At 40.1% G+C, this 27,218-nt stretch overlaps 1 protein-coding gene across 2 annotated transcripts in view; it reads left to right on the forward strand.

Moving 5' to 3' along the window:
- MID1 (midline 1) overlaps positions 1 to 27,218 on the forward strand; it is a 99,404-nt gene that overhangs the window by 59,320 nt on the left and 12,866 nt on the right. For both annotated transcript variants that reach the window (XM_010581576.1, XM_010581577.1), the window contains exons 3-6: positions 9,789 to 9,896; positions 12,998 to 13,146; positions 17,949 to 18,076; positions 26,543 to 26,686. In XM_010581576.1, the coding sequence (XP_010579878.1) occupies positions 9,789 to 9,896; positions 12,998 to 13,146; positions 17,949 to 18,076; positions 26,543 to 26,686 (529 nt within the window). The remainder of the gene's footprint in view (positions 1 to 9,788; positions 9,897 to 12,997; positions 13,147 to 17,948; positions 18,077 to 26,542; positions 26,687 to 27,218) is intronic.

The following is a 27,218-nucleotide window of genomic DNA, read 5'->3' on the forward strand; positions in this document are numbered from 1 at the left end:
AAGTCCATAAAAATGCCCGTGCGTGTCAGGAAAGCAGCTACTTAATTCTGGAGCTGTTATAAGGGGAGGATGTTTGAGGGAAAAGGAAGTAATGTAAATATTTATGCTTTGGCATAAATTAACAGTCTAGGTACAAGCCTTCTACCTCAGCTGAGGGAGAAGAGGCTCTAGCTGGATCCAGTCCCACTGGGTAGAACAAGGATGCAATAATTTGCTTGTAACAAACGTGCTAGACAAATTGCTCGTGTGGACATCTGAAAATTGCTGTAGGAGCCTAAGACAAATTTTACAAAACCAGTCGTAAAATTGGGATTGACAGGCCTAGGATATGGCAATATAGGTTAATCCCTGGGTGATAGCATCCCCGTGGCCATACCAACCCACTGCCAGCTCTCCCTTCTTCCCACCACGTGCTGGAGGGGTCTCAGCACCCCGGGGTGGTCTTTGGCAGGACTCCCCAATGCCTGCCACGTGCAAGGCAATGGGGGCCGCATCCTGCTCTGCTGGCCTGTGCCTTTTCCAGCTGTATGCAGCTCTGGATTTAGCCACTTCTCTGTTGAACCAGGGAAGGATTTCATGCTGTAAGCGCTTAGGTTCTCCCCTTGGTTTTAGTGTCACAGGTTTCTCTGGCTGACAAAGTGCCATATCACAGTAAATCTGCTTCTTTGTCATAGTTTCCAAGGCACATTGCTTCCGTGAATGTGTGAGGCTACTGCAAACGTCTTTTAGATCGTGACGTTATTTGGCATAAGGCACAAATTTGAGCATGAGCCTCTTTTGCCAGTTACTTTTTTCTAAGCAATTTGAGTTTTGTTTCTGGACTTTCTTCTCATCTTTTCTAGGAAACATATGATTAAACGTCTGTTATATAGTCAATACCATGAAGCTTCTCTCATCTGTTAGGCAGAAACATAATCTGAACTCAGCTGGAGGAAAAATTGGAGCAATTATCTAGGGGGGAGGGTAAAGGAAATAGGTTTTGCTTGTAGACAGCTTTATAACATCTGTATCTCAGTCTTTCTGTTTGTTTTGTTTTGTTTTGTTTTCAGTTCACCAAACGTCATAGGAAGCAAATTCTGGGCAGCACTGCAAAATCATTTTTGGTTGTATAAAGAAGGGAAGGCATTTTCCTCTAACTGTGTAACCCTCAAACTGCTGCATCCTTTGCTTTGTGTTCGTGATGGAAATGCTCAGTTTCTAGTTCACTTCTAAAGATCTGCTGCAGGCTAAATCTTAGCATAAAGTTCCCAGTCCAAAATTGTTTTTGCGTGTGTCGAAGGGTGTTTTTTATAGCCATGTTATATAATCACCTGCAAAAAAAAGAGTCTATTGAAAGACTCTTTATTTCACTGGCACAGATACTGAACACTCACACATATCAGACACATTTTAAATCAGTGTAACAACAGTAGTGCAAAAGTGATGAAGAGAAGATGGCAGCACCTGGAAAATCCTGCTGTCTTTTTTTTGTGTGGCTGATCAAAAAGAAATGAGCCAAATAGGAAAATTATATAGATAATGAAAATTTGAGTTTCTGGTAAGACTTCAGCTGCAAGATAGTTCCTTCAAATTTTGCGACAAAATGTCTCCATCAGTTTTTATATAAGATACATACAGCATTTCTGTCACTTGAGGGACAGCAAAATCAAAACTCGGCTGTCAGGGTGATTCCCTGAGGACACTCAAACAATAAAGAGGCTTTGTCTGTGACAATAAAAAAACCAGTGAGTACTCTCTTTTCACTAAGTTCCATGGTACTCACTCCTTCTTGAGATTTGGGACAATCTCAGTCAAAGCCCCAATAAACTGAGAAGTTCTCATTAGGAAAATGTAGGCGGAAAGCCCGTGTGTAAATCCTGGTGTCTGAACCACAGCAAATGGCCTTTGTAGTCATACAAAGGGGACTAGTAGTAGTTTGGAATAAGGAATCTACTTTGCTGGGGGTATTTTCAGGTAGTAGGAAAGGGGCAATGGGTTAAATAAGTGTTTACCATCACTGTGAAATATGTGGGGCAGATAACTTGGAAAGTAGCTCCACTGAAAGTTGCTTTTTCTTCTGTCCCTGTATCTTCCATTTTTGAGAAGGTACTTGTTCAGCAGCTGAATTTATTTGCTATATTTAAGTGCTGGAAGTAACTGACATTTTTTGATTTGTGAAATAGACAGGAAAATACGACTTGAAGGAAATCGGGAGTTCTTACTCTCAGTAAGAGACTCATTCGCAAACTTCATGATGTGCATAAAACCCTAAGGAGGAGTTTGCAGCATTTTTTTCCTAAGACATTTTCTAATGAGAGAGGGTACAAGAGACACTTTCTCTATTAACATTATTTAGATTAAATATATGGCATTATCTACATTTGATTTCTAATTACTTTAGTTCTACATTTAATTCCACTCTCATAAAAGTTGATTTCATTCAATAAAAATCTCAGGTAAGCTTTAGTCAGAGTCTTAATTTTATATAGTGTTAGAGAAAAGAGAAACTTCAGAAATAAAAACTGACAAAACATGCTTCATGGCATATGGCAATACAGAATATTCATTCAAGGATGTCCTAAGTTGCATGTCCAGTAAGCCCTAGCCTAGTAGTCAAATATTATTTGCCTAAAGAATTATTTAATTGCTTTCACAAATTACTAATTAAATGTATAATTGATCCTATATATATATAGAACTGCAGCACTTACATGTACATTTTATGTACAGATTAGGCACGTGCTGAAATATGTTACTGCACCTACAAACGTTTTGTAACTTCTGCAAATTGGAATCGTAAGTATGATAACAAGTCACGTGGATTGTATATAAGCTAATAGCAGTGCTTGGCGTTGCCTGTGAGGGCGGCCAGTTCCCATTTGCTCCATCTCTCCCTTTGTCTCACATCCATACACGTGTGTGTGTGTTAATATTCTTGTTAGACTGATATTCCTGCAACTTTTTGTCCTTAGACTAGAAAATGGGGTTTAGTTCACTGTTAATCACTGGTTAACTAATGCGGCAGGTGATATTTTGTGCCTGCCATCAAAGAATATAACTTGTCAGTCAAGATGTTGTTACTTTTTGGAACTCTCTGTCTTTGAGACGTTTACCTTTATGGGAATAAAATAGTTCCGAGTTCTTCCTTTTTCTGCCTAACATAAATAGCTAAACAGCAATTAGAGCAGCAAGGAGACCAAAGGCATTGGTCCTCTAGTGAGTATGTTAAACGCTAGGCTAAAGACCCCGCATCCTGGATGAGAGTTTTAAGTACTGAACTGTTGCTTACAAGGACACTAGCTTCATCTTCATCAAAGGATGGGCAGTCCTTTGAACTTCAGTGATTATTTGTTTTGTTTTTCCACCCTAAATGAAACACACTAAGTGGAATATTTTACTCAATGTGAAACAAAGGCTTGATGTCAGCAGGAAAAACAAAATAAAAACAACAAATAAGTAAATATTGTTCAATTCAAAAAATATTTCCATTATTTAGGTTCAAAGAAAGGACTAACATAAAGGACAAAAATAATGACAGAAAATAAATTATTAACATGACTCTTTTACTGCATCTTGAAACCCCACATACCTCTTAGGGCTTAGTTTCACAAACAGCTTAATCTGATCTGAAGCCTCATTGGTGCCAAAAGTGTCCCCACCTCTGCTTCTGCCTTCCCCGTTGGGCCCACGTGAGCCATGAGAGCTCAGCCCAGCCATTTCCCCAGGTGGCCACACCAGCTTCTGTGGATGGAAGGAAAATGGGGAATACTTTTTTTCTTTTTTTGGCAGTATGATCCCAGAGCAGTTTAACCCAGTTGTGAAACTGCGGTTTTTCTCTCAACAAATGTCTTTTCTCCAGTGGGATTTCCTATCCTGAGAAATGTCAGCTATAGTTCCAACATGACGCTGCATTTGTGTTTTATAAAAACAATACTTGGTTCATTGAAGCAAGCCTGGTCGACGGGCTTTACAGCTGTCAGCATAAGCATCTCTGGAGTAGCTGTTTATAAGAACTTTCCAGATCATCTGAGTTTAAGATTGTTTATGTTTTTAATGGAATTCTTAAAAGAAACAATATGTTTGTTTCCCATGAAACTTCTGGATTTGCTTTGGTTTGTGATTAGATTGGAAATGTCACTGGAGGACTGCTAGGTATCTTGCTGATTAGTTTCTCAACAATGTGCTTCAAAGCACAGTGGGACAAAAAACTTTAAAATAATATTTTAATAAGTAACATGAGTATTTCAAACTTCTAAAGAGGTTTAGTTTTAGTCAAGATTGGGGCAGATAGTCTTATCAGCCTGACCCAAAGCAGTTTAGCTATCCTGGCCTAATCGATTCTTCATTCACAAAATTCCTAGGTAGCCAGAGTAAGTTGCTGTATTTTTGCACTGACCTTTGTTTAACCTGCTCTGAGACTGCCTCTAAACACAGGTCTCCTGGTTAGAGATAGATGTGGAATGCAAACAAAAACAAAGCCTCTGGCACACTTGAAATGGGAGAGGACCATTCCCTTTTCTCTTGCGCCAATTCAAAGTAAAGGAGTCGTAGATGATCCATTCAGATGGCAAGCTGATTAATATCACATATTTCCAAAGGCACAGTTTGTCATAATAGATAAAATCAGTTTTACGCTTAGACTAGATAAAGTCTGAAAAAGCTTTATTCCAAGAGTTGCTTTTACTCTACAGAAGAGTAAATTGAATAACCTGTAATATCAAACAGGGATATGAAATGAAAGAAGTTTGAATCCATGACTCTCACTCAACCTAGACATCCATAAAAAGAAAGGGAAGAAATGTTTTCATAAATGCACATTAATCATTATCCTTTGTATTTCCATTAAGGAAATTAATGAAACATGGATTTTGTTAAAATATGACTTCAATGTATTGTGACTCTATGAAGAAAAGTTATTCACTTTACAACATGGAGTAAAGAAAATAAATAAGCCTCTCTCTTTGGATGAGTATAATCCTTTAATTCATCTAGACACTCTAATCCAAGACAATGTGTTCCACACCTACATCACAACGAAGAAAGTTTTCCTAGAGTAAACAGGTACCAGCCATTATACGTCATCATTTCAGATTATTTTTTTTTCCTCAATTTCTGGGCTTAGTGTAAGAAAGAATTCGGGCTCAAAATATCTAGAGTGAACTTTGTGGCAATGATGTTACAGTTGTTAAGTGGAATCATTGCAATTTGCTTTTCTGACGTTTTTATTTGTGAGTATATAGTAATTCTATAACTGTCAACTCAAACCCATCAAAAAAAGCCAATACCTCTTCTGTATCTGTATGACCACAACTGCAAAGAAATTATTTTTTGAGGCATTGAGACCATTTTTGAATAGTAAAGCTGAAACTCAAATTCATACCTCACTTTCCAAAGATCAGACCCTTTCTACAACCTACTTTCTTCCATTTTGCATAACCAGCAGAGGACTAGTGAATAAAAATTACTCTGGTTTTGATGAATTTATTCCAGACAGTGTAATCTTAAAAAAGCAGACTATCTCTAATTTAGGGTGTCTTAATTTGCTTGTCATTTAGAGATTATTTGCTGAAGAGACACGTGTGCATTTCCACTTGGGGACAAAATTGCCTCAGCCGTAAGGAATCACAGAAGGAGAGTTTTGCTCCTGCAAGGAAAATTCTGCTGAGACACTAAAAAATCCTTTGATTCCAGTATATTAGTTGAGGAAGTTTTCTTGGGTATGAATCTAGCCCTCTGACACTCTGTTTGCCTTTGAATTAACCATAGAAGCTCCGCCAGAACCTTGAACCTCTAGCCATGTTGTAGTTCTGTGATTTCCCAAACATCTGCTGGGGACTTTGAAACCACCACATTCATTTTCTTATGACCTAAGCTGCAATTTTACTCAGGTCTCTGAAGATGAAAGCCAAGGAAGCCTCTGCAGAGAGCAGAGCACTTTCCAAAGCAGTTCTCAGCTTGTGGAGCTGGGAACAGCTGGCCTGCTCTCCCCTTCGGGTCGGGAGGGTTTGGTGTTTCCAGCTCCCTGTCAGACATCTGAGGAACCCCCATTTTTCTTTTTTTTGTACACCCACTCCCTGAGGCAAAGGCCAGCAGTCCTTATCCATCTGTCTGGAAAACCTGGAAAGAACCCTGAATATTTTTTTTTTCAGTAAACTGTCTGTTCGAGGTCTTCGGATATTACAGAAATAGGAATGAATTTCCCACAAAAGCAACAGGACTAGAATCAGTGCTTGCTTGCTTGTTTGTAGTAGAAAATGTCATAATTTTTGGTACATCGTAACAAGGCCCCCTAGTCAGTTTTAAAACTGTTTTGTGGCATGGAAAAGAAGTTTGTAGAAAATGATACCAACAAACCACAAAGCTTTAGCTTCAAAGTTGTTCTGGACATGGATTTTTAAGGAATTTGTTGATGCCAAAGCTAAGTGGATTGATGTCAGTGAAATTTTCTACAGAAAGGTGTCCCCAAGTCCAGCATAAACTCTCAGGCAATAGATAGCTCAGATTAAGGAGTCAACATTCATCTGGGATGGAGGAAGCCCAGATTTAAGTCTGCTCTCTGCACGATTCAGAGCCTCCCACAACCAAAGTGAGCGACACAGTCTCCAGACTTTTCTAATGCAGCTCTCAGTCTCTTTTAATGAACTCCTTGGAAAGAGGGCTTGTTTTTAATGTGGAAAAATGTAGAACGTAAAACCTCAAATATTTTCACCAGACAGAACTTGCATTCCTTGGCCAGCCCCAGCTGGAAGTTATTGTCAAGGTTGCTGTTCATCAAAGGAGTCAAGCAGAAGGCAGAGCCTTATTCTGGTATTTCTGTAGCACCTGTGCAGCGGAGCCCTGCTCCATGCCTGTGGCTCTTTGGTCTGACATATGACTCCTCAGAAACATACAAGTAAATAATATTCAATGCTAATCTCACAAATAGTTCCTTTAGGGCCACAGCTAATATGGTGCACTTAAAGTTAGGCATGTGCTCAATTATAAAGTTATTACTGAATCAGAGGCCTTGTAGGCTGAAAATTTGATTAAGGAGTATTTCAGCTTGAGAAGAGCCCCCAGATTAAATGTGGGGTTTTTTCATACAAAGCTCAGACATATCAAATAATTTTGGAATATTCTTTTCACTTCTAATAAGCTCGTGCAAGCTATGAAGTTGGAAATGTCTTCAAATGAAGCTTATAAAAGAGTATACTTTTCAGATTTCAAAGAAAAAGAGAAGTCTGCAGTCAGTGCATAAGAAATCCAAAGGTTTTTTCCAAGCATTTTGTTTTTCTTGTCTGGAGTTTTTTAAGATTTAATTAATACATTATTATTCAAACCAACCAGAGCATTAAATGAAACAATGTTGACTTAACCTTCCTGTAACTCTATGTTTCATGACAGTTACCCCAAAGATTAATTAGATCTGCTCGACAAAACGAATTTGTGATGTGAATAGTGATAGAAGTAACACTTTGAGTGGAAGCTACTCAAAAATCCTGTGAAGTGTTACCGTAATTAACTGCTGAAGTTGGCTCTGGCATGAGCAGACCTCAGTATCGACCCAGAAGGAGTTGCACCCGTGCGCAGTGGATGTGATCGTTGCCCCTGACTGACCCCATTTGGGATTCACTGCTCTTTGGTGGAATTTCAGTCCACTAGTGAAACCGGAGTTGGGACTGGGGAAACTGGTGCACCGGCTGGCTCACTGAAAACAGCTCTGCAGAGTTTCACGCCAAAGTACGATACACGGCGGGTGTGATGCAGCCAGGGTGGTAGGATGACGAGAAGAGGGGGAATAGGAGGGACAGTGTTGATTGACTAGTTCTTCTAGGCTCCCTGAGCAGTCAGTGGAGAGAGACTGACACTGCCAGAGGCTTTGGGTCAGCTGCTCCATGGTCCGTCTCTCCTCACGGACCATGGTGGGAAGCCAGGCAGAGGAAGCAGCTAACGTTAAGGAGATAAATAGGCACCTAAAACTGCACAGTGGAAGTACTTTCTACACCTTCACCTACTGTGTGCAGATCTCCCCAGCACTTTCAGTACCACCTGACCCCTTCCAGAAACAAATACATTTTCTCTTTATAATCCTGATATCTTAATTAATAATTAAGCCTGTAAAATATGCAATCAAACTTTAATTTGATGAAGGTTTGGGAAGGATAATCCAAAACCTTAATGAAGGCAGGCCTTTGTAAACAAGTCCCCTCTTTGCCTGGAGGACACAATGTATTTCACATAAGCAGGTTATTTGTAAAAAATTGCCCCTGGTCCAAATTCAGATATATAAGTATTTGCTTAATCTTAATGAGCTCCATAATGTGCTTACAGGTAAATGTTTGTTTAAACTCATTGTTGGAACTAAAAAAAGAAGGCCAAGGCAAATCAAGGGGTTCATTGGACTGAAAAATAACTGAAGGGAGAAATACAGTTACTTGTGACCTGGAACCGTTCCCTGTTGTTGTTTACCACTAGCTCTTACTAGCCCAATGGAAAAGGTGACATGGCTTTAGGAGCAATTGGCCAGGGCTGAAGGCTGCTTTACCCTCTTAGCAAAGTGTGTATGGAAACACAGCTCTGAAATCAAGCCTTTAAATTTTTCTTCATTCTAGATATGATTAGAACTTTCTGCATTTTTCTCTGACTCTTTACATGTACGTGTAAGCTATACATACTACTGCTGGTGGGGAAGTACATTTTTCTTGTCATATAGAATGTTGACTTTTCAGTGAAAAAAATCAGTCTCCCCCAGAAACAAAACATTTTCAGCTGAGAAGCAAAACTTTTCTAGTTTAAATTTTCTTATTTTTTGACAAAAGTCAACATTTTCCATAGAAATCTAATATTCTTTGTGAGGTTTTTTGCATTAAAAACAGTTTCACTGGCTCATGTATTTATACTGTAGAAAAATACATAAGCACTGACATTATTTTCTATCTGATTCATTGCTGAGGCAAAGTGGTAATAATAAAGACAGTCAATACACATGACTTGGTAATGTTGCTTGGATCTTTGGTAATTTGAATCTTTCAGGAGCCACTATATGGACACTGAAAATATGAACAATATTTTCAAGTGTTAAATTCAGCAAAACAAACATTAGGAATCATTATGAAAGTAATCAAGATGAAGTAGAGAACGTATTGTGCCACTGTATGACTCCATAGTTTGTTTGCACCTTGAGTACTTAGTACAGTTCTGTTCCCCATATCAAAAAGGAGATGACAGACCTGACAAAGTTTCAGAGAATAAAAACAAGGATCATTGAAGATATGGTACGGCTTTCATATGAGGAGAAACTGAATCACTTAAGACTCTTCAACGCAGAAAAGAAGTCCTGCTAGAGGACAAAACAGTGATCTGTATAAGCACAAGCAGCATGGAGATTGTGGATAGGTATCAGTAGTTCACTGTCCTTTCCAGTAATAAGAACTTGGGATCATTAAATGCAGCTGGAAGGAGACAGGTTCAAATCCCCCTAAAGGAGGCAGTTGTTCCCTTGACTGTGAGTTAAGCTGTGGTGCTCATTGCTGTAGGATGATAGGGATACTTAAAGTTTGTAGGTGTTGAAGTAGAGACTAAATAAATCCACAGAAGATAACTCTTCTGAGGGTTAGTAATGATGTAGAAATTGCGTCTGGTTCAAGAAGACTCTGAGCTGTAAATGCTTGGAGGATAAGAAAATATTCATTATATTATACACAGATTATACACAGAAAGGAGCAAAAAATGCCCAAACCAACATTTTAGAAATTACAATTTTTAAATTAGAAAAAGGAACAGGAAAATGTCAAAAAAGGTTTGGCTAATCATAGTGGTTTTCTTTGTAGGTAAATGCATCCCGCCAAGAAACCAAGTTGATGGAAGAATGTGATCAGCTCATTGAAATAATACAGCAAAGACGACAAATAATTGGAACCAAAATCAAGGAAGGAAAGGTAAAAGCTTTTCTTCTTTAGATCACAAGTAGGTCAACACTGCTTCCTCATGCTTATGGTGTTTTGACCTTAGGTACTATTAATACAAATCTGTAAAAGTCCTTATGTAGTCCTGGGCTACTGCTACTTTCATGTAGAGGAGAATGAAATATATCAAGATTAGTATGCTAGACCTCAACAGCTTATTTGGCATTTCTCTTACTACATGTGATTATGATTTTTAAGGATAAACACAGAAATGATGTCACCATCAGTAAATAAGATGATGACTAATTAATGATTCCTTCACTCTGTTATAAGTCTGACAGTGTTGCCCCCAAAGTTTTCACTTTCATAAAGTGTCACAACATTCGGTATCATGGCTGGCAATGATCTACACAAATATTTTAGTCTAGATACTTTAATTATTTATTAAAATACTGTCACATAAAGAACTTGTCTCAATCATTGTCATGCTTGAGAATAGGAAGTCTAAATTACTTACAAAAAAATATTCGAAAACATGCAGGAAATTAAATGAAGTGTGCATTTCTAATTACTGAGGTACAATGATTATTAGCGACAAACATATTGAGCAGGAAAAAATCTCTGATATTCAAGTTTCAACACATTTCGCTAGCTACCTGTTAACTCAGGAACGCATTATAGTTGAATTAATGTTCTAATTTTCTAGGTACATGGTGTTTACTCTTTAACTGCTAAACTAAGTAAGTAAAATATAAACTCTTCTTGTGTGGGAAAAGCTCAGGAAAGGAATAAAGTCAAAAGCAGGTTAAATGGTTCATGTGGCTGTCAAGATATTCCAATTAACTTGAAATAAAAAGCCTGTAGGCAAGGGCTGACGTAAACATGTTTGAAACCACAGGTCCTGTACATTGTGTGACAGAACCTGAATTTCCTCATGCTGTTAACAAAATATAATTCCCTTCAAAATGGAAAAGATGGCCTTCTCCATTATTGTTTCAACTCTGTTTCTCTATTCAGTGAGACCAGCTGTGCTTCCAACGAAGTAGCAAACTTTACATTCATTTGGATTTATGCTATATACATGAGTTGCTTTTAAAAAAATCTATTGCTTGCAAAGATGTATTCTAATATCCAGTAGAGGATGGAAAATTTATAATAAAATTGACTCCGATTTTATTTAAATATAGCTGGTATCAGAACGTGTCCCCATTCTTTGTTCTACTTTGTTCAACCAAAAGTGATACCAATGGAGGTCCAGAAAAGATCTGGAATGCTTTGCCCTAAATGTTGTATATGTTGAAAGATTTCAGGGGTTCAAGAGACTGATGTGAAAAGCCACGGGAAATTCTGCCCAATGTGCCTTCTTTTAAGAGGGCCTGTGGCTAAGAGTCTTTCTGGCATGTAGGGCATGGCAGATTTGTCTATAGGACTATAGTTACGGCTACAGAGCTGGAAACACCCAGGTATAAAGTTCTAGCTATGGCCGCAAGGCTGAAGATTCAGACACACGAGTCTGACAATGTGGTGCAGCTCCATCCTTAATCTCACCAATCACCCCAAACCTGTAAAATCCCACACGGCATGGAACAAAACACTTAAATATCAAATAGATAAGACAATTTTAGTGCAGATGTCATTCCTGCCATTGGGGGGGGAGGAGTGGGTGAGACAAGACTCTTAAGTTTTATCATCAGTTGTCTTCTTGAAGAAGATACGAAAAAGAATCAAGCAAATAAAAAAACTAATTCATATGTAGACCTCACAGATCATAACATGCCTTCTGATTGCTAAAAGCTAACAAGGTAGCATTTATTTCAGTTCATTGTTTGTTTTATTAATTAATAAGTAAATAAAGAGGAGATGAGCTACTTAATACTGCAATGAACCTTTCCCATGTTAGGCTGGTGCAGACCAAATTGTAATCTCTGCAAATGAACGGTTAGAGAAAACATTATGGCATTAGTTCATCCCACAAGCTGATCAGATCATTAACATTATCAAAATCTTTATGCTTTCCCATCATTTTTATCCCTTTATTGTTTCTGTCTTTAGAAGAAATACCAATGTTACAGGACACTTATCATTTGGCCAGTATTTTCTTTTTGAAAGTTTTCCAAAAGATTTATTTTCCTGCTGGTTTCTGTTGTTGAGTAGGTGCACTAAGATACCCTTATCTCTGCTTAGGATGCAATTGTAAATTCAACTTCATAGCTTGTGCCCTAATTGCCGAGATTGGGAACGTTATCTTGATTATAAATTTGGATATTTCTGCCAATCCATTTGGTTGTTAGTTTCCTCATTTTGCATGTAACTGAGCCTTAATCCCTTTCTAAACTCCAGAATTATTTCATTTCCTTCCTATTTCTTACCCCTGTTCAAACTATGATCCTGATGCGATAACAATGGGAAGGACTCCCAGACCTTTCAGGAACTAGAAGTTTTGTTAGCCAACATTGTCTTTAAATGGAGGATTGACTGTGTCCCTCCCTAACCTTTCAGCTAATGATTACAGTCACATCTACTGTGTTTATCTCCAGCGCATATGTTTGCAGTAATAATAGTCAGTTCTCCAGCACTACTGAGCTTTTGTCCAGTTAAAAATATCCAACAAGAAAACACCCTGTTTGACTAAAAGCACATAACAAAAAGGGCGGGCTTGTATTGTTAGTAAAATAGAACAGCCTTTTTCTGTCAAGTTTTATTTTCAGATTATTTTTTATGAAACTTACCTCAGTAACAGGAAAAAAGTAGTTAATCTATAAGCTGCCTTTAGCGCAGATCTCATCATTTCAGGGAAACTGTTATCTAAATAGCCCTTAGTTATCATGTAAGCAGAAAGTACCAGGAAATGACGTTTCTTCTGTTGGAAAATAGGCCAGCTGTGCTTGTTTTGGCTCTCCGCTCTTGTTTTCCATGTGGAAAATATTGAAGCAGAAAGGCTGTGCCTGTCCCCTTATTAAAAATGTTACGTGGCTAGATGGAGCTTACCATCAAGCTAGTGTGAAAGAAGCTCTTGTCAGCAAAGCCATTCATCTTAACTCCCCCTTTGCATACCAGCTTAGCCTCGGAAGTGCAAATGCAATCATGATTTGTGACCTTAGAGAGGTGACTGCTTTCTTATGTTTCCACTCAAGGTGGTGAGGTTGAGAAAACTGGCTCAGCAGATTGCGAACTGCAAACAGTGCATTGAGCGCTCAACATCCCTCATCTCTCAGGCTGAACAGTCGCTGAAGGAGAACGATCATGCTCGCTTCCTGCAAACTGCTAAAAATATCACTGAAAGGTAAAGAAAACATTCCTCTTGCAAAACCTCAATTTAAGGCAAATGGGTTATCATAGTTGCCATATTGTCTTGTCCCACCACAGTTGGGGTGGTACTTGACACATTTCCCCAAAACACTACTTTGTGCTGTACCAGAGTGGGAAGGACCTTATTCTAATGTTAAACCAAAACATCCCTTTGAAAAGAGGAGCAGTTGAAAAAGGATGTGAAATAAGAGTTAGAACAGTAATAGCATGCACAAATGAAGGAGGTAGCACAGATGCCAAGCAGATACCTGGTGCTAAACACGCTAAAAAAAAAGCTTTCTGGAGGCTGAAATTCCTACTCCCTGAACGATTCTGAGATTAAGAAAGAAATCAGGCAGCGAGTTCATTCCTTAGAAGAAATTTGGAATCATCTTAATGGATTTGTATTCTTCACAAAATAGCAAGAGGCAAGGTCACGAAATGTGTAACTTTGGGAACCTGCAACATGCATCTCTGAGGTAGCCCAGAGCTGGCAATTCAACAGCCTGGGTGCCTGGAAGTTATGGCAGCTGCTGTGTTGGGTCCCTGAGTGCAGGGAATTGCTGCTGCTTCTGGGATCCTAGCTCCTCTTCAGCATGCCAGATATATCAAGGACCCAAAGACAAGGGAGCAAGTTTTTCCAGGAAGCCATGCTGTCAGAAAATTTGGTCTGGTTTTCAGTGCAACACTGTGAATGCTGAAACATTCCCACTGAATGTCAGCAGTATTTTCTGATGAAAAAATGTTCTGCTGGAATTATCAGCTGTTTAGCCATCAGCCAGAGAAACAAAAAGAAAGGAGAATGTGTCTGGACAATGAAGAAGAAAACTATAAAAAGTATGCTCATTCATTCAGCTATTTTTTTATCGCTGGGTTCGCATTATATCTGCACATTGTCCAGCCAATTTTCACCAAATCTGAAGCACTAAATTCCCTGCTTTTATTATTTATTTTTTTAAGTCTATCACTTACTCTGGAGTACTGTATGCAGATTCTCTGAATATCAGGCTTCAACAAAGCTATTTAATCAATTTATCAATAAGCCAGCAACACTAGGTTGTTCATTACAGGTTCAGAGAATAGAAGATCTGTTGAGAAAGGCAAGGAAAGGCAAAGGAAGGCAAGGCAAGGCAATGGATTACACGTGATCTGTCAGACTTAGATGCTGATTTGTATTTTGTCACCAAGCTATATTGTGGCATCCCAGCTGAAGCTGAGAGTAAAACTACCACATGAGTATCATGAGTAAAAAGCTGAAGGTGAGGGTCTGTCCTTTTTTCAGTACTCAGTGGAACAAGCAGTAGGGCAGAAGCCTGTGGAGGCACAAAGCTTTTTAACTGACTACCAGAGAATATTCAGAGAAGCTCCATTTTGAACTTGTAAACATGAACAGTTGCATCATAAATACAGTCACAGGAGAGACACTTGGAGAGCAGAAATGAGACCAGCTGACATATGTGCCCAATCAAATCTAATTCTTGGCTATCACAGATTGCTGTCTGTAATGAGATGGCTGTGAACGCCCTGAAAATCAGAGAGTCATTTCAAGCAGTGAATAAAACTGAGGGGAAAAAAACAGCAAGTGCTTGCAGACAAATTGCAAGTGGAAAAAGAGACTAAACCTGATTAATAAATTATTCCCCACAAGTAACTCTCTTAGTTCTCATGTGGTGAGCAATATTTTGCTTGCTTGTAGACTGCTCATGTAACAGTCTCACCAGGGCCCTGAGCTCCAGCAGCTAAAACAGTCTCCTGAAATTATGCTCATTGCATTTCTTCGTCCACATATTTCAAAGTAATTGCAATATAATATTCTCTGTTGTAAGCACAACAGGTAACTGCAAGCAAAGACATTACACACACTACAGTGATTTAGATCGTGCACTATTTACAGTGGGTGAAATGCATTTATCCTAGAAAAATCCTTTCCAACCAAGTACAGCATCAGCTAGAGCAGGCAGAATTACAAGAGGAAATTCAATCTTCTGAATCTCATACAGTGACATAGTGTCTCAAACTGCAAACTGTTGAGCTTACCAAAACCTGACTTTAACACATGTACTCACAGTGCACCCTTTGCATAGACCCAAAACAACAGTCCAAAAGGGCCTGATGGTACAGTCTTCTTCATAATAAATACATTCTTGTCATGGTTTAACCCCAGCCAGCAACTAAGCACCATGCAGCCGCTCACTTACTCCCCCCCCCCCACAGTGGGATGGGGAGAAGATCGGGAAAAGAAGTAAAACTCATAGGTTGAGATAAGAACGGTTTAATAGAACAGAAAAGAAGAAACTAATAATGATAATGATAACACTAATAAAATGACAACAGTAATAATAAAAGGATTGGAATGTACAAATGATGCGCAGGGCAATTGCTCACCACCCACCAATCGATGCACAGTTAGTCCCCAAGTGGCGATCCCCCTGCCCCCACTCCCCCCAGTTTATATACTGGGCATGATGTCACATGGTATGGAATAACCCATTCGCCAGTTTGGGTCAGCTGCCCTGGCTCTGTCCCGTCCCAACTTCTTGTGTCCCTCCAGCTTTCTCGCTGGCTGGGCATGAGAAGCTGAAAAAATCCTTGACTTTAGTCTAAACACTACTTAGCACCAACTGAAAACATCAGTGTGTTATCAACATTCTTCCCATACAGAACTCAAAACATAGCACTGTACCAGCTACTAGGAAGACAATTAACTCTGTCCCACCTGAAACCAGGACAGTGCTTTATGGAGGTATTCAAAGAAGCTCTTAATCTTAGATACTTGCTTGCTGGTTTATTAGCAAGGCCTTTGTTAATATTGTAGAGGTGTGTATCACCCTGAGTTTGCCCTAACACAGGCTCTACAAGAAATGCATCTTTTTTTCCTACTAGATGTAAAAACACCATAGTGTAACTGCAGATGAACTATTGGGGGGTGGGAGGGGTGGGGGAGAAAAAAAAAGAAGTGAAAGAGCTCAGGGAATTTTTCCCTGTAAGTACATGGGGCAAAAGGCACTTCAGTTATCCTCTCTGAAAAAAAAAACCCATCTGTACTAGGATCTACTTTAAACTAAGTTCTACAACCAGAGTTGCAAGAGAAACAGTGCTGAAAACAGTATAACAAGAATTATTGACTAGGTGTTGTGGTTTAACCCCATCGGGCAACTAAGCCCCACACAGACGTTCACTTACTCCCTGTCTGGTGGAACAGGGGAGAGAATCAGAAGAGTAAAAGTGAGAAAACTCGTGGGATGAGATAAAGACAGTTTAATAAGTAAAGCAAAAGCCATGCATGCAAGCAAAGCAAACCAAGGAATTCATTCCCCACTTCCCATGGGCAGGAAGGTGTTCAGCCATCTCCAGGACAGCAGGGCTCCATCACACGTAATGGTGACTTGGGAAGACAAATGCCATCACTCCGAACATCCCTCTCTTCCTTCTTCTTCCCTGACTTTTATCTGCTGATCATGACGTCCTGTGGTCTGGACTATCCCTTGGGTCAGTTGGGGTCAGCTGTCCCGGCTGTGTCTCCTCCCAACTCCTTGTGCCCCCCCAGCCTGCTCGCTGGTGGGGTGGGGGGAGAAGGAGAAAAGACTTTGACTCTGTGTAAGCACTGCTCAGCAGTAACTAAAAACATCTCTGCATTATCAACCCTGTTTTCAGCACAAATCCAAAATGTAGCCCCATACTAGCTACTATGAAGAAAACTAACTCTACCCCAGCCCAAACCAGCACGCTAGGAAACCTCCTCAGCTCAGTTTTTGAAAACTATGCTGAAGACAATGAGATGTGCAGCTCAGTTTTTGACTCTCCTAACTGTATTTTCCTAAAATACTACATAAGAAATATATGAAAACAGTTCTTAGTAAGCATTTGGCCTGGAGCCATTTGAGTCCTGTCTACAGAGAAATACTCTTATTTGGGAAAATGTTAATTGAAGCAATCAAAATATTTTGATCTGACGTGTCATGAGTGACAGATAACTGACATACATTGTGTGTGTGGTTGTGTGTTTACCTCCAAACTGGAACAGTTAACAAATTTCTGTTGTATAACACAAGGTTTAATAATCACTCAGCTCTCCAGTAACATGTATTTTGAGATATGAGGCTGACAGATTTGAAAAATCCATCCTGATGGCAGTTTTCTTGTGAAAGCTCATCTTTTTATATTAGTACAGCTGGACAGACAAAAAGTGGATGTAGGTCCTGAAATGAGGTAGGCAGGGAAACTTTTCACTTTGGGAGGAAATGTAGGTATGCACACATGCTTTGCAGGGAAAAGCCTTTCAAAATAAACTGTGCTGACATCTATTTGTTTTATCTCCCCCCTGTGCTTTTTGAAGTTAACAGCATCGCACAGTGCTGAACAGCTGAGGAGGTGTGGGGATCTGCACCAAGCCCTTGGGACAGCAGTGCCAAGGAGTGCCTCGAGCAAGAAACTGCTTGGGAAAACAAGGGTTGGGAGAGATGCAGCATCTACCAAGATTGCTTAAAACACAGATAAATATCGTGCTATTGCTTCTGTGGTTCAATGGGAGACTAGAAAAAAAAATTCAAAGTATATTGTTGCTTAACACTGCATGTCAGGCAAAATCTAAGTAATACAAGATTTTTACTGGACACTTTACTCGCAAAAAGTAAAAGTGGCAGGAGAAGCTCCTAACTTAAACTGTATAAATCAAATACATGTAAAAGTTTTTGTCAAACTTTTTGGGAAGTGATAACAATCATAATGATCAGGTCCTACCTTCATGTGAAAGTTATTGTGTCTCGTGTGCTAAAAGACTTTTTCTTTTCATTATAGGGTTTCCATGGCAACTGCATCCTCCCAGGTTCTGATTCCTGAAATTAATCTCAACGATACTTTTGATACTTTCGCACTTGATTTTACCAGGGAGAAGAAATTGTTGGAATGCCTTGATTACCTTACAGGTAATTTTTTTCTCAGGCTGCTACTATTATATATTCCTCATAAAATAGCAGTGATAGGATTTTCTTCATTCCTCTCTGTGGTCAGTTAACTTTGGCTGACTGCCTGGTGCCCACCAAGCTGCTCTCTCACTCACCTTCTCAGCAAGGCATGGGCAGAAGATAAGATTAAAAGCTTGTGGGTTGAGATAAGGGCAGGGAGATTACTCAACAATTAACTGCTACAGGCAAAACAGACTCAACTTGGGGAAGATTAATGTAATTTATTGCCAATTAATTGGAAGAGTAAGGTATTGAGAAACAAAACCAAAACTAAACCACTTTCCCCCTACCCCATCCTTCTTCTTGGGCTCAACTTCACTCCCAACTCTTCTACCTCCTCCCCACCAGTGGGGCAGGGGGACAGGGAATAGGGGTTGCGGTCAGTTCACATGTTGTCTGTGCCGCTCCTTCCTCCTCATGTTCTTCCCCTGCTCCAGCATGGGTCCTTTCCATGGGGTACAGTCCTTCAGGGATGGACTGCTCCATTATGGGTCCACCATGGACCATGATTCCTGCCAGAAAACTTGCTCCTGCGTGGGCTCCTCTCTGCAGGCTTGCAGCTACCTTCAGGGCACATCCACCTCCTCCACTGTGGGTCCTCCACGGACTGCAGGTGCATATCTGCTCCACTGCAGTCCTCCCTGGGCTGCAGGGGGACAACCTGTGTCACCATGGTCTTCTCCACAGGCTGCAGGGAAATCTCTGCTCCAGCACGTGGAGCACCTCTTCCCCCTCCTTCTTCAATGACCTTGGTGTATGCAGGGCTGTTTCTTTCACATTTTCTCACTCCTCTCTCTCCCAGCTGCTGCGCAGCTTTTTTTACCCTTTCTTAAATAAATTATCACAGAGGCACTACTACCAGCATCAGGGATGGATTCGGCTTTGGCCAGCAGCAGGTCTGTCTTAGAACTGGCTGTTTCCGACATGGGGTCAGCTCCTGGTCTTTTCTCACAGAAGTCACCCTTGCAGCCCAACTGCTACCAAAATGTTGCCATATAAACCCAATACATTTTCCCTCTTAATCCTGAATATATTACCCCCAGCAGCCCCAGAATGCCCCAGGAAACATTAGGTGCTACAGAGCACAACAAGGATGTATTTCCTACCTCCTCTCCTTGCATTCCTCCCCGCCAGGGTGTGGGCGAGTGGGAGTGAGAAATGGTTAAAATCCACTGCAGCAGAATGAAATGAAAGACCAGCTGGAGCTCAGCCTGGAGCGGCCAGAGGACGGAGACCAGGGACCAAATCCCATTTCCCAGGGGACTGATGCTCCATGTGTTACCCTCTCCCTTGGGGCTGCCTCCTCGCTGCAGCAGATTGCAGCCTGGCAGATTTCCCATGAGCAACCAGAAGCTGTTCAAGCAATCAGTAATGAAAGATGTTTTTTCATGCCGGTGACACTGTGTACATTTTCCCCCATCGCAGGAGTGGTGGACCTCGCTGTGTCTTGGACTAGAGAGCGCACAGTGTCCTCTGCGCCAGGGTATGGGATGGGTTTTCTGCAGAGCAGAGCCCCAGCTCGCTTAAGTGAGAGCTTTGGCCTGAAGAAGCTGGCAGGATTAGACCCTTACTGAAGGCCTGAGTAATGTGCTATCTCAGAGTATATAATGACTCACAAAGAGAAACAAATTACTGTAATTTAGGGTGTTTTGATTTCAATGCCAGAATTAGAACAATTCATTCCAGTTCAATTGAAAACAGAAGAGACACAGGGTAGGTTTTCATTTTGCAGGGTCTTTAAGCGTCTGCTGTTAACAGCGAGAATTTGCAGTGAAAGGCACAAAGCACTGTTAGAAAAGCACTTGAAAACACTTCCTGGGCCCATTCTCTTAGCCCTGTTTGCAGGAGATACACCAACACTATTTCAGAAGAATGTGAGAGTGTAGAGTCTTCTCATTGCCAACCACTGGATCTTTTCCATGCAGAGGGTGGCTTCTGGCTTTTCTTCAGAGGAAAGGCTGAGAGAGCTGGGGTTGTTCAGCCTGCAGAAGAGAAGGCTCCAAGGACACCCTACTGCGGCCTTTCAGTACTCAAAGGGGGCTTATAAGAAAGTTGCAATAGGACAAGGGATCATGGTTTTAAACTAAAAGAGGGTGGATTCAGAGTAGATATAAGGAAGACATTTTTCACAATGAGAGTGGTTTGAAACACTGGCACAGGTTGCCCAGAGAGGTGGTCGATGCCCCATCCCTGGAAACATTCCAGGTCAGGTTGGACAGGGCTCTGAGCAACCCAGTCTAGTTGAAGGTGTCCCTGCTTATTGCACGGGGGTTGGACTAGATGACCTTTAGAGGTCCCTTCCAACCCAAACTGTTCTATGATTCTATGAATAAGTGAACAGATTAATACTCGGAAGAGCAAGGCTGTCTGCATGCACAGGGCAGCACCACCCTTGGCTTACAGAGCTGTGGCGTTCTTGCTGTATCTGAAAGAGAGATTATATCTGCAAGGAATTTCTGTATCACTGTGTGACTGGTGAATACAATCGGTGTTTAACACATACTCAAGTAAATAATACACAATAATAATGTGATAAGAGTCATTTGAACTTTTTGTACAGTACCAGTGAAATGTTATGATGTCTGCCTCACCGCAAAGTCCACTGGAATTTTGCCACCGTGTTGAGTATTCACCCCAAAGTTATAAAAAGCCAAGGAAATGAAAGGAAAGATTAAGAAAAAGCCAGACTCATTCGCCCTAACCTCAGAATTGACCTGTAAAATAATCAGCCTCAGCTTCCTTTATAGTCGAAGAGGAGTAACCACCTCATTTTAAGGCACATATCTCAGGTCAGTTAACTCTATTCTGGAGGTGCCTATTTCTCCCAGTTTCCTCCAAACAGAGGCTAGAGATACTCATTCAGATACAGGTAATTGTGTTTTAGATCTTTAAAGTTACATGAGGTGAATTCTATTGAGCAGTCTGTTCCCACACCCCCCAGGTCTTCTAGCGTTTGTACATCATATGTCAATATTACCAGCCTAATTGCTGTACACTGCAGAAAATGAAGGTTGTATCAGTACCAAAATGAAGGGTACAAAGATCCTTTCTATGGTCCATCATGCTGGCTGTGTCATTTACACAGCTCCTTCTCTGCCTTCTTCCTACATTCACAGTCTTGAAAAATTGCTCACAATGCAGTTCAAGGGAACTTGCAAATGTATCAAGCAGTTTAGCTGGTTTTTCCTAATCTACCATTTTTGTCCTTGCCCTTGATGCCCAGTGAATAACAGTTTTAGCTGACTCTGTCTTTGTACTATTTTTCCTCACATTAATAGATAGCATATGGCTGCAATGGCAAAATCCAAAACACGTGTCCAAATTATCTGAGCATAAGATACAACCTATGCAGACAGTTAAAATACATTTATGTAAATATATGTATATATGTAATGTATATGTGTATATGTATAGTCCCAAGAGTCAAATACACTTGATTATTCTCTATTCTTGTTCAGAAACTCTAGAGGAAGATTTATTTTATTTTACCCCTTTCAGATTGGTGCATGGAATCTTCATCGATCTTAAACTGAAAACTGTGACAGAGTGAATTTGGCTTTACTGTTATAATGTTTCACAGTTAAGTAAAATGAAGACCATTTGTAAGTCATAGTGGTACATCTATGTTGTGAATTAAGTGAAGAAGCCTATCTTATACCTATTGTCTGTACTGCTTCTGAACATAATGTCAAAGCCTAAATTCCAGCTTCATTGTCTCTGCTGTCAGTTGCATTCGAAGCAATTGACCTTGGTTGTCTTCTGGAGACTTTCTTCTCCTTTGGTTCTTCCCAGTGTACTATTTGTCAATCTTCTTCATCCTCTATCTCCCCAACCCCAGTTTTCTATGTGGCCCATTGAAGTTTGCATCTTTCTTCCTTCCTAGGCTTTTTCTTTCCCAAATATATAATTAACTATTTTGTGCTTATCATTTACGCAGCTGTCTGCCCAAAGCTTCTGCTCTCCAAATGAAAATCTCTGATATCCCTCTGAAAGTTGCCAGCCAGACATTGAGATGTCAAACTCAGTATATTAAAACAATATCCTTAATCTTCCTCTGACTGTTCTATTCTCTGTATATATAACCTTGATGTCTTTTGAAAGCTTTCTTATCTTGCCAGTTGCTCAAGCTCTTCATCTGGAACTCATCATTTTCTAAACGTGTATCTAGCTAGATCCAGGCAAGGCATATGACTTGCAAACTCTCTGCACAATATTACTGACATAAGGACTTTTTTTATCCATTGTGAATCAAAAATACTTGTTCTGTGTCTTAGTACTTTGAAATCAATTGCAGGAACATCTATTCTTTGACCTTGCAATTTGCCCTGCTTCAGAAATCCCATCTGAAACAATGATAAGTTTTCTTCATCCACCACTTCAGCTATGACTGCACAAAGAAATACGTATTGCCTAGCATATACTAGCAGTTTTTTCACACAAAACCAACTTCTTTCTGGAAACCCTTCACAACCTGTCTTCCCTCTTAAGTCTTTCAGTATTAGAAGATCAAAAAGCACCTCCAGCCAGCTCAGTCTCCTGCTTTGGGTGTAATCTCTTCTCATTCTGTTGTTTTTGAACACTTCTGGTCTACCCAAAGACTACGTCTATATGGTTGTATGACAGAGCTCTTGATGCCAACTCATGCATGACATGTTACTAATACATCAAGTTTGTATCCACATCTGATGTAACTGTCCCTTTCGAATTCCAGTATGCTGGTTCAGTCCAGGGTTGTGATACACTATGGAGCCAGTAATGAACAGCTGAGAGAGGTTCAGAGCAGCTTCCTCAACTCCCTCATGTTCATACCAGCAATATGAATATTTCTAGCACTATTAAGTCAAGGAGATAGCTTAGATCTTCCTTTTTTACTCGGTATCAAAATCAGTAAGGAACCCTTACAAAGTCAATCGCCCCGTGACAGCAGGGACGTGGAGACTGAGCAAAGAGGAGGAAGTTGAGGTGGTTTTAGTCAATCTCTGTGCTGAGAGGATTTAGATAGTCTCCATAGTCACCCAGGAACCACTGCATTCATGCTGGGATTCACCAACAAGGGGTGGCAGTTTCCCTAAACTGCCTCTCAGGTGTGTGGACCATGTGAGTGTTTTCATCCTGCTTCAGAGCAAAAGCCATGCCAATCACATGGAAAGGAAGGTGAGTTAGACTAACCTGGTTAAAGGGAGCAGGTATGCTCACAAGGTCAGTTACTTCTGGGAGCAAGTTTAAGAAACTGTTTTTCTAATATTAGTTACTGCCTTTCAGGCACTTCAGACGTGGTTCCTGACTGTTTTAAGTGTGCTCACTTTCGAGTTGAAGTCATACAAATGAACTAAACCAGCCTTCAGCAATGATCTTCTGTCTTGTCAGAGAGTGTTGATTCATGACTACAGGTGGATGAAAGTCAGCGTGACTGAAGCAGTTACCACTCCCAGATGTTTGCCTTGGTCCTCTATGGAGATTGCCACCCCATGACCAAGAAGAGCAATTCCTTAAACCACTGCAGCTTTCATTGTGCCTTGCAAAGTCTGCTGACACTGATTCTGGGTTCCTTCACTGCTCAAGGCTGTAAATTTGGGGTTTTCAAGAGCTGCTTCACATTTTTTTCAGCTCCCCTGGCACTGGGCGGCAGTGGCTGCCAATAACTGAGACTATTAACAGCATCATTGTCAAACTCCAGTGTTGTTTGGTTGTGAGTCAGTGCTCTGTTCTCACCCTGAAATGGACCAGAAAGGCTGATAGGCAATCACCCCTTCTCCACTGGGAATCAGGACCAAAGGGTGGGCGATATTCTTCCACTGCTGTGCTGGGAGCGTGCTGGGCTTCCCCTTCCCGAGCAGGGATGGAGCACACCCAACTCAAGTGGGGGAACTTTCTGGTGCAGCATTGAGATCGCTCTGGAATCTCTGTAGAGCTTCCCTTGTGGCACCTGAGCTCTGTAACAGTACTAGTAAATTTGATAAGAAAATCACACACCATCAAATGTAATAATGAAGATAACTGATTAAGGTCAATTTCTTTAATTGCATTACGGACACACTCTCCAAAGGAGTATGTGCTGTGGAATGATGAATTTGGCAGTCAGTCTTCTGCATTATTCTGCAAGTCGTAACAAGCCATTTGTATGTAGATTTCCCTGCCTGTCTGCAGGAGAAGCAGGTATATTATGTTTTATTCTGAGTGGTTTATGAAATGAGTGTTGCTGAAGAGCTGAGTTTCATGCAGTATAGTCTCAGGTGGGTGTGAGTTAATCACAAGAACAAGGGAAAGGATGTCGTGCTTAGGTCAACTCTCTTTTTTTCTGTCATTCTCATTGCATGAAGGCCTGTAAATCTCCAGCCGCAAGGCCAGCCAGGTGTGCGTATGAAGAGAGAACTTAGTCGGTCATTTTGAAAGAGTCGAAGACACTTAGGTGCTATTGAAATGCAGTTTACAGTTCATTAAACCTTCAGTAATTGTTGTTTTCCATGAATTAATATTTATTATCTGTGTTGTAGTAATAACAACTACATTTCTCAAATAAAAGGTTTTGCTTTGTTAGGTGCAAGAGATGACTGAAGAAGACTTTAGTTGAATACTAGCACCCCAAAAAAGTGGATCCACTTGTATGTCTGTAATTAATATTTTTTCCAATTTTTTTTTTTTGCCTTCGGGGACTGGCCAAATATGAAAATGGAGCCTCAGGTATAGGGAAAAAAAAAGAAAAGCTCCAGTGATTGTTCTGCTGCATACAGTTTTGAAGCATAGCTGATGGGACCAATGCAGTACTGCATAGCCCTCACAACAGTTAGTTGGCCTCAGTTATACAGAACCTCTAAACGGCAGCACTAACCTTTCCAGAAGGTTTTTTCTCCTGCAGGGTTTTTTCTCCTCCTTTTGTTTATATTCCCCTCCTGGGTGACTGTTCTTATTTTAGTTCATTTTTCTCTCTTTCTGTTAATACCTATCTGTCCCATGGGTTCCTCTGCCGAGTTAAAAGAAAAAGGCATTGGTAAGCTTCTGTGCTACAATATTTAGAGCATCACAAATCATGGTCATATCATGAAAGACAGTTGAACATTTCCTTATGCTCCTTGGTTGAAAGAGGCTGCTTGGAAATGCATCTGCACTTTAATCCTTGGGACATACATCAGTAAACCAGGGACATGAACTATAAAAATTCTTAATGGAAAGTAAAATAGATGTTTCATAAAAGTAAGATGTTGCAAAAGTAGAGGTGGAATTCCTTGAGAGGGACTTTTTTTGAGGCCGTTATTTGTGGCTAACAGAAGTTAAAGAGCTGACAGCTTTTTCTTTTAATACAGGTGTATTTTGATTGTTTCAGCTTGAGTGCCCTCCTTCCTCACTCTGTGACAGCTGGGAGGAACACTATTAAGCACAAGGATTTTTTTTTTTCCATGGTGGCATGTAGGGAAGATGATTAGGAATGCAGCTCCCACCCAGACAAACATGCAGGAAGACCCACCAGTCTTTCAAAGAAAGACTCATTTGTTTCTTATTTAGGTGTTTGGCTTTGTAAAGAATGCAAATGAGGAAAATTGAGACCTAAGAAGTTTGCTTCAAGTTTCACTTCTTTAAATAGGTCTTTAAAAGAAACCTATGTGTTAATATGGGAGAAGAATGTATAGCTTGCTACACAGAGATCTTGCTTGTTGATTAAAAAAAAAAAGAAACAGAGGGACAACTTTAATATAAAGTGTTTGGATTTTTTTCTAGAATTATTTAATTAGAAATGACATTGAAGATCAGGTTGTAATAGTCATACAATCATGATGTTATGATAAGAACTTCTTATGTAAGGCTGAAAAAAAGTGAGTTGTATAGCCAACAGAAATTATGTGCATCTATATTAGAAAGGATAGCTAGGGAATAAATAAAAAATGAATTTGGAGGGAGGAGAAGGTCGAGCATGAAAGCATGAGTATTTGAAGTCTTCCCCAAATTTATATTTCTTAAATACTACTTACGCCAATCTCTGGTAAGATAGGCTAGGCAAACACTGCTTTCAAGTCAACAGTGAAGAGTGTTGACTCTCGCCTCTTGATACATGCATCAATGAAACTTTGCTAATTTTGGTGTGATGGTCAGAACAACCCTAGAAAAAGTAATACATTGATTTTACCCATTTAATCACAGTTTAATGTGACCACCAACACATCACTTGTGCTAAGGCATCTGAAACTAAAGCTATTTTAATACAAAATATTTTCAAAATCTTGAGTTCTTAGGTGGTTATATTGATAGTAAGAATTTTTTTGCAACAATTTATTGATAATCAAAGTTACTCCTGGAATTAGCAAAAAGTCATTGAAAAGTCTGTTGGATGGTATAACTACAAACTCATACATCAGACGCAATCCTCTAATCTCAGGTGAGAAGGGAAACATTTTACTGATTGTGTCAATAAGTCTCCTCTGTTGTATCTCTCAGCTCCCAACCCACCCACCATTCGAGAAGAGCTCTGTACAGCTTCTTATGATACCATTACTGTCCACTGGACATCGGATGATGAGTTCAGTGTGGTCTCTTACGAGCTGCAGTACACCATCTTCACTGGACAAGCTAATGTTGTTAGTAAGTATAAACCTTCTCTTCCCCAGTGCTCTTTCCTCGTGGTTTCTCTGTAAACCAAATGCCTTTAAATATAATGTACTGCCAAGAACAAAAGGAAAAAAATATTTTCTAGGAAGATTTAAATCCAAACCAATTATGAATTCAAAAGGTTTTAAAATTCAGAATTAATTCAGTTAAAATTTCTTTTGTCTTTTCTGGGAGTGCCATGTAGTGGGAACTCTCGAAGACTAAAACCACATATTCCCAAAGGCACAATTATTGTTCATGTTAACAGGACTTGTTGCTTGGGTCCTAGGTCCCGTGTTGCAGATGTAACAGGGACAAAGACCTCGGTTCTATTGTTTGGGCTAGTCAGGCACTCAGGACCCTGTGTTGAACTGGTCATTAGTTTTAGTTAGAACTGCAGCCCCGTTGTCATTTAGGTAACTTTGACAACTGGACCTTTGTCAGAAATACAGATTAAGTCCTTCCCTCTGTTTTTTACTGTCTTCAAGGCTACAAAGCATAGGTCTCAGTTAGTATACTGAAGGCT

This window comes from Haliaeetus leucocephalus, unplaced genomic scaffold, assembly GCF_000737465.1.
Source record: "Haliaeetus leucocephalus isolate CR32 unplaced genomic scaffold, Haliaeetus_leucocephalus-4.0 Scaffold795, whole genome shotgun sequence".
In the NCBI taxonomy this organism is placed as follows: domain Eukaryota; kingdom Metazoa; phylum Chordata; class Aves; order Accipitriformes; family Accipitridae; genus Haliaeetus; species Haliaeetus leucocephalus.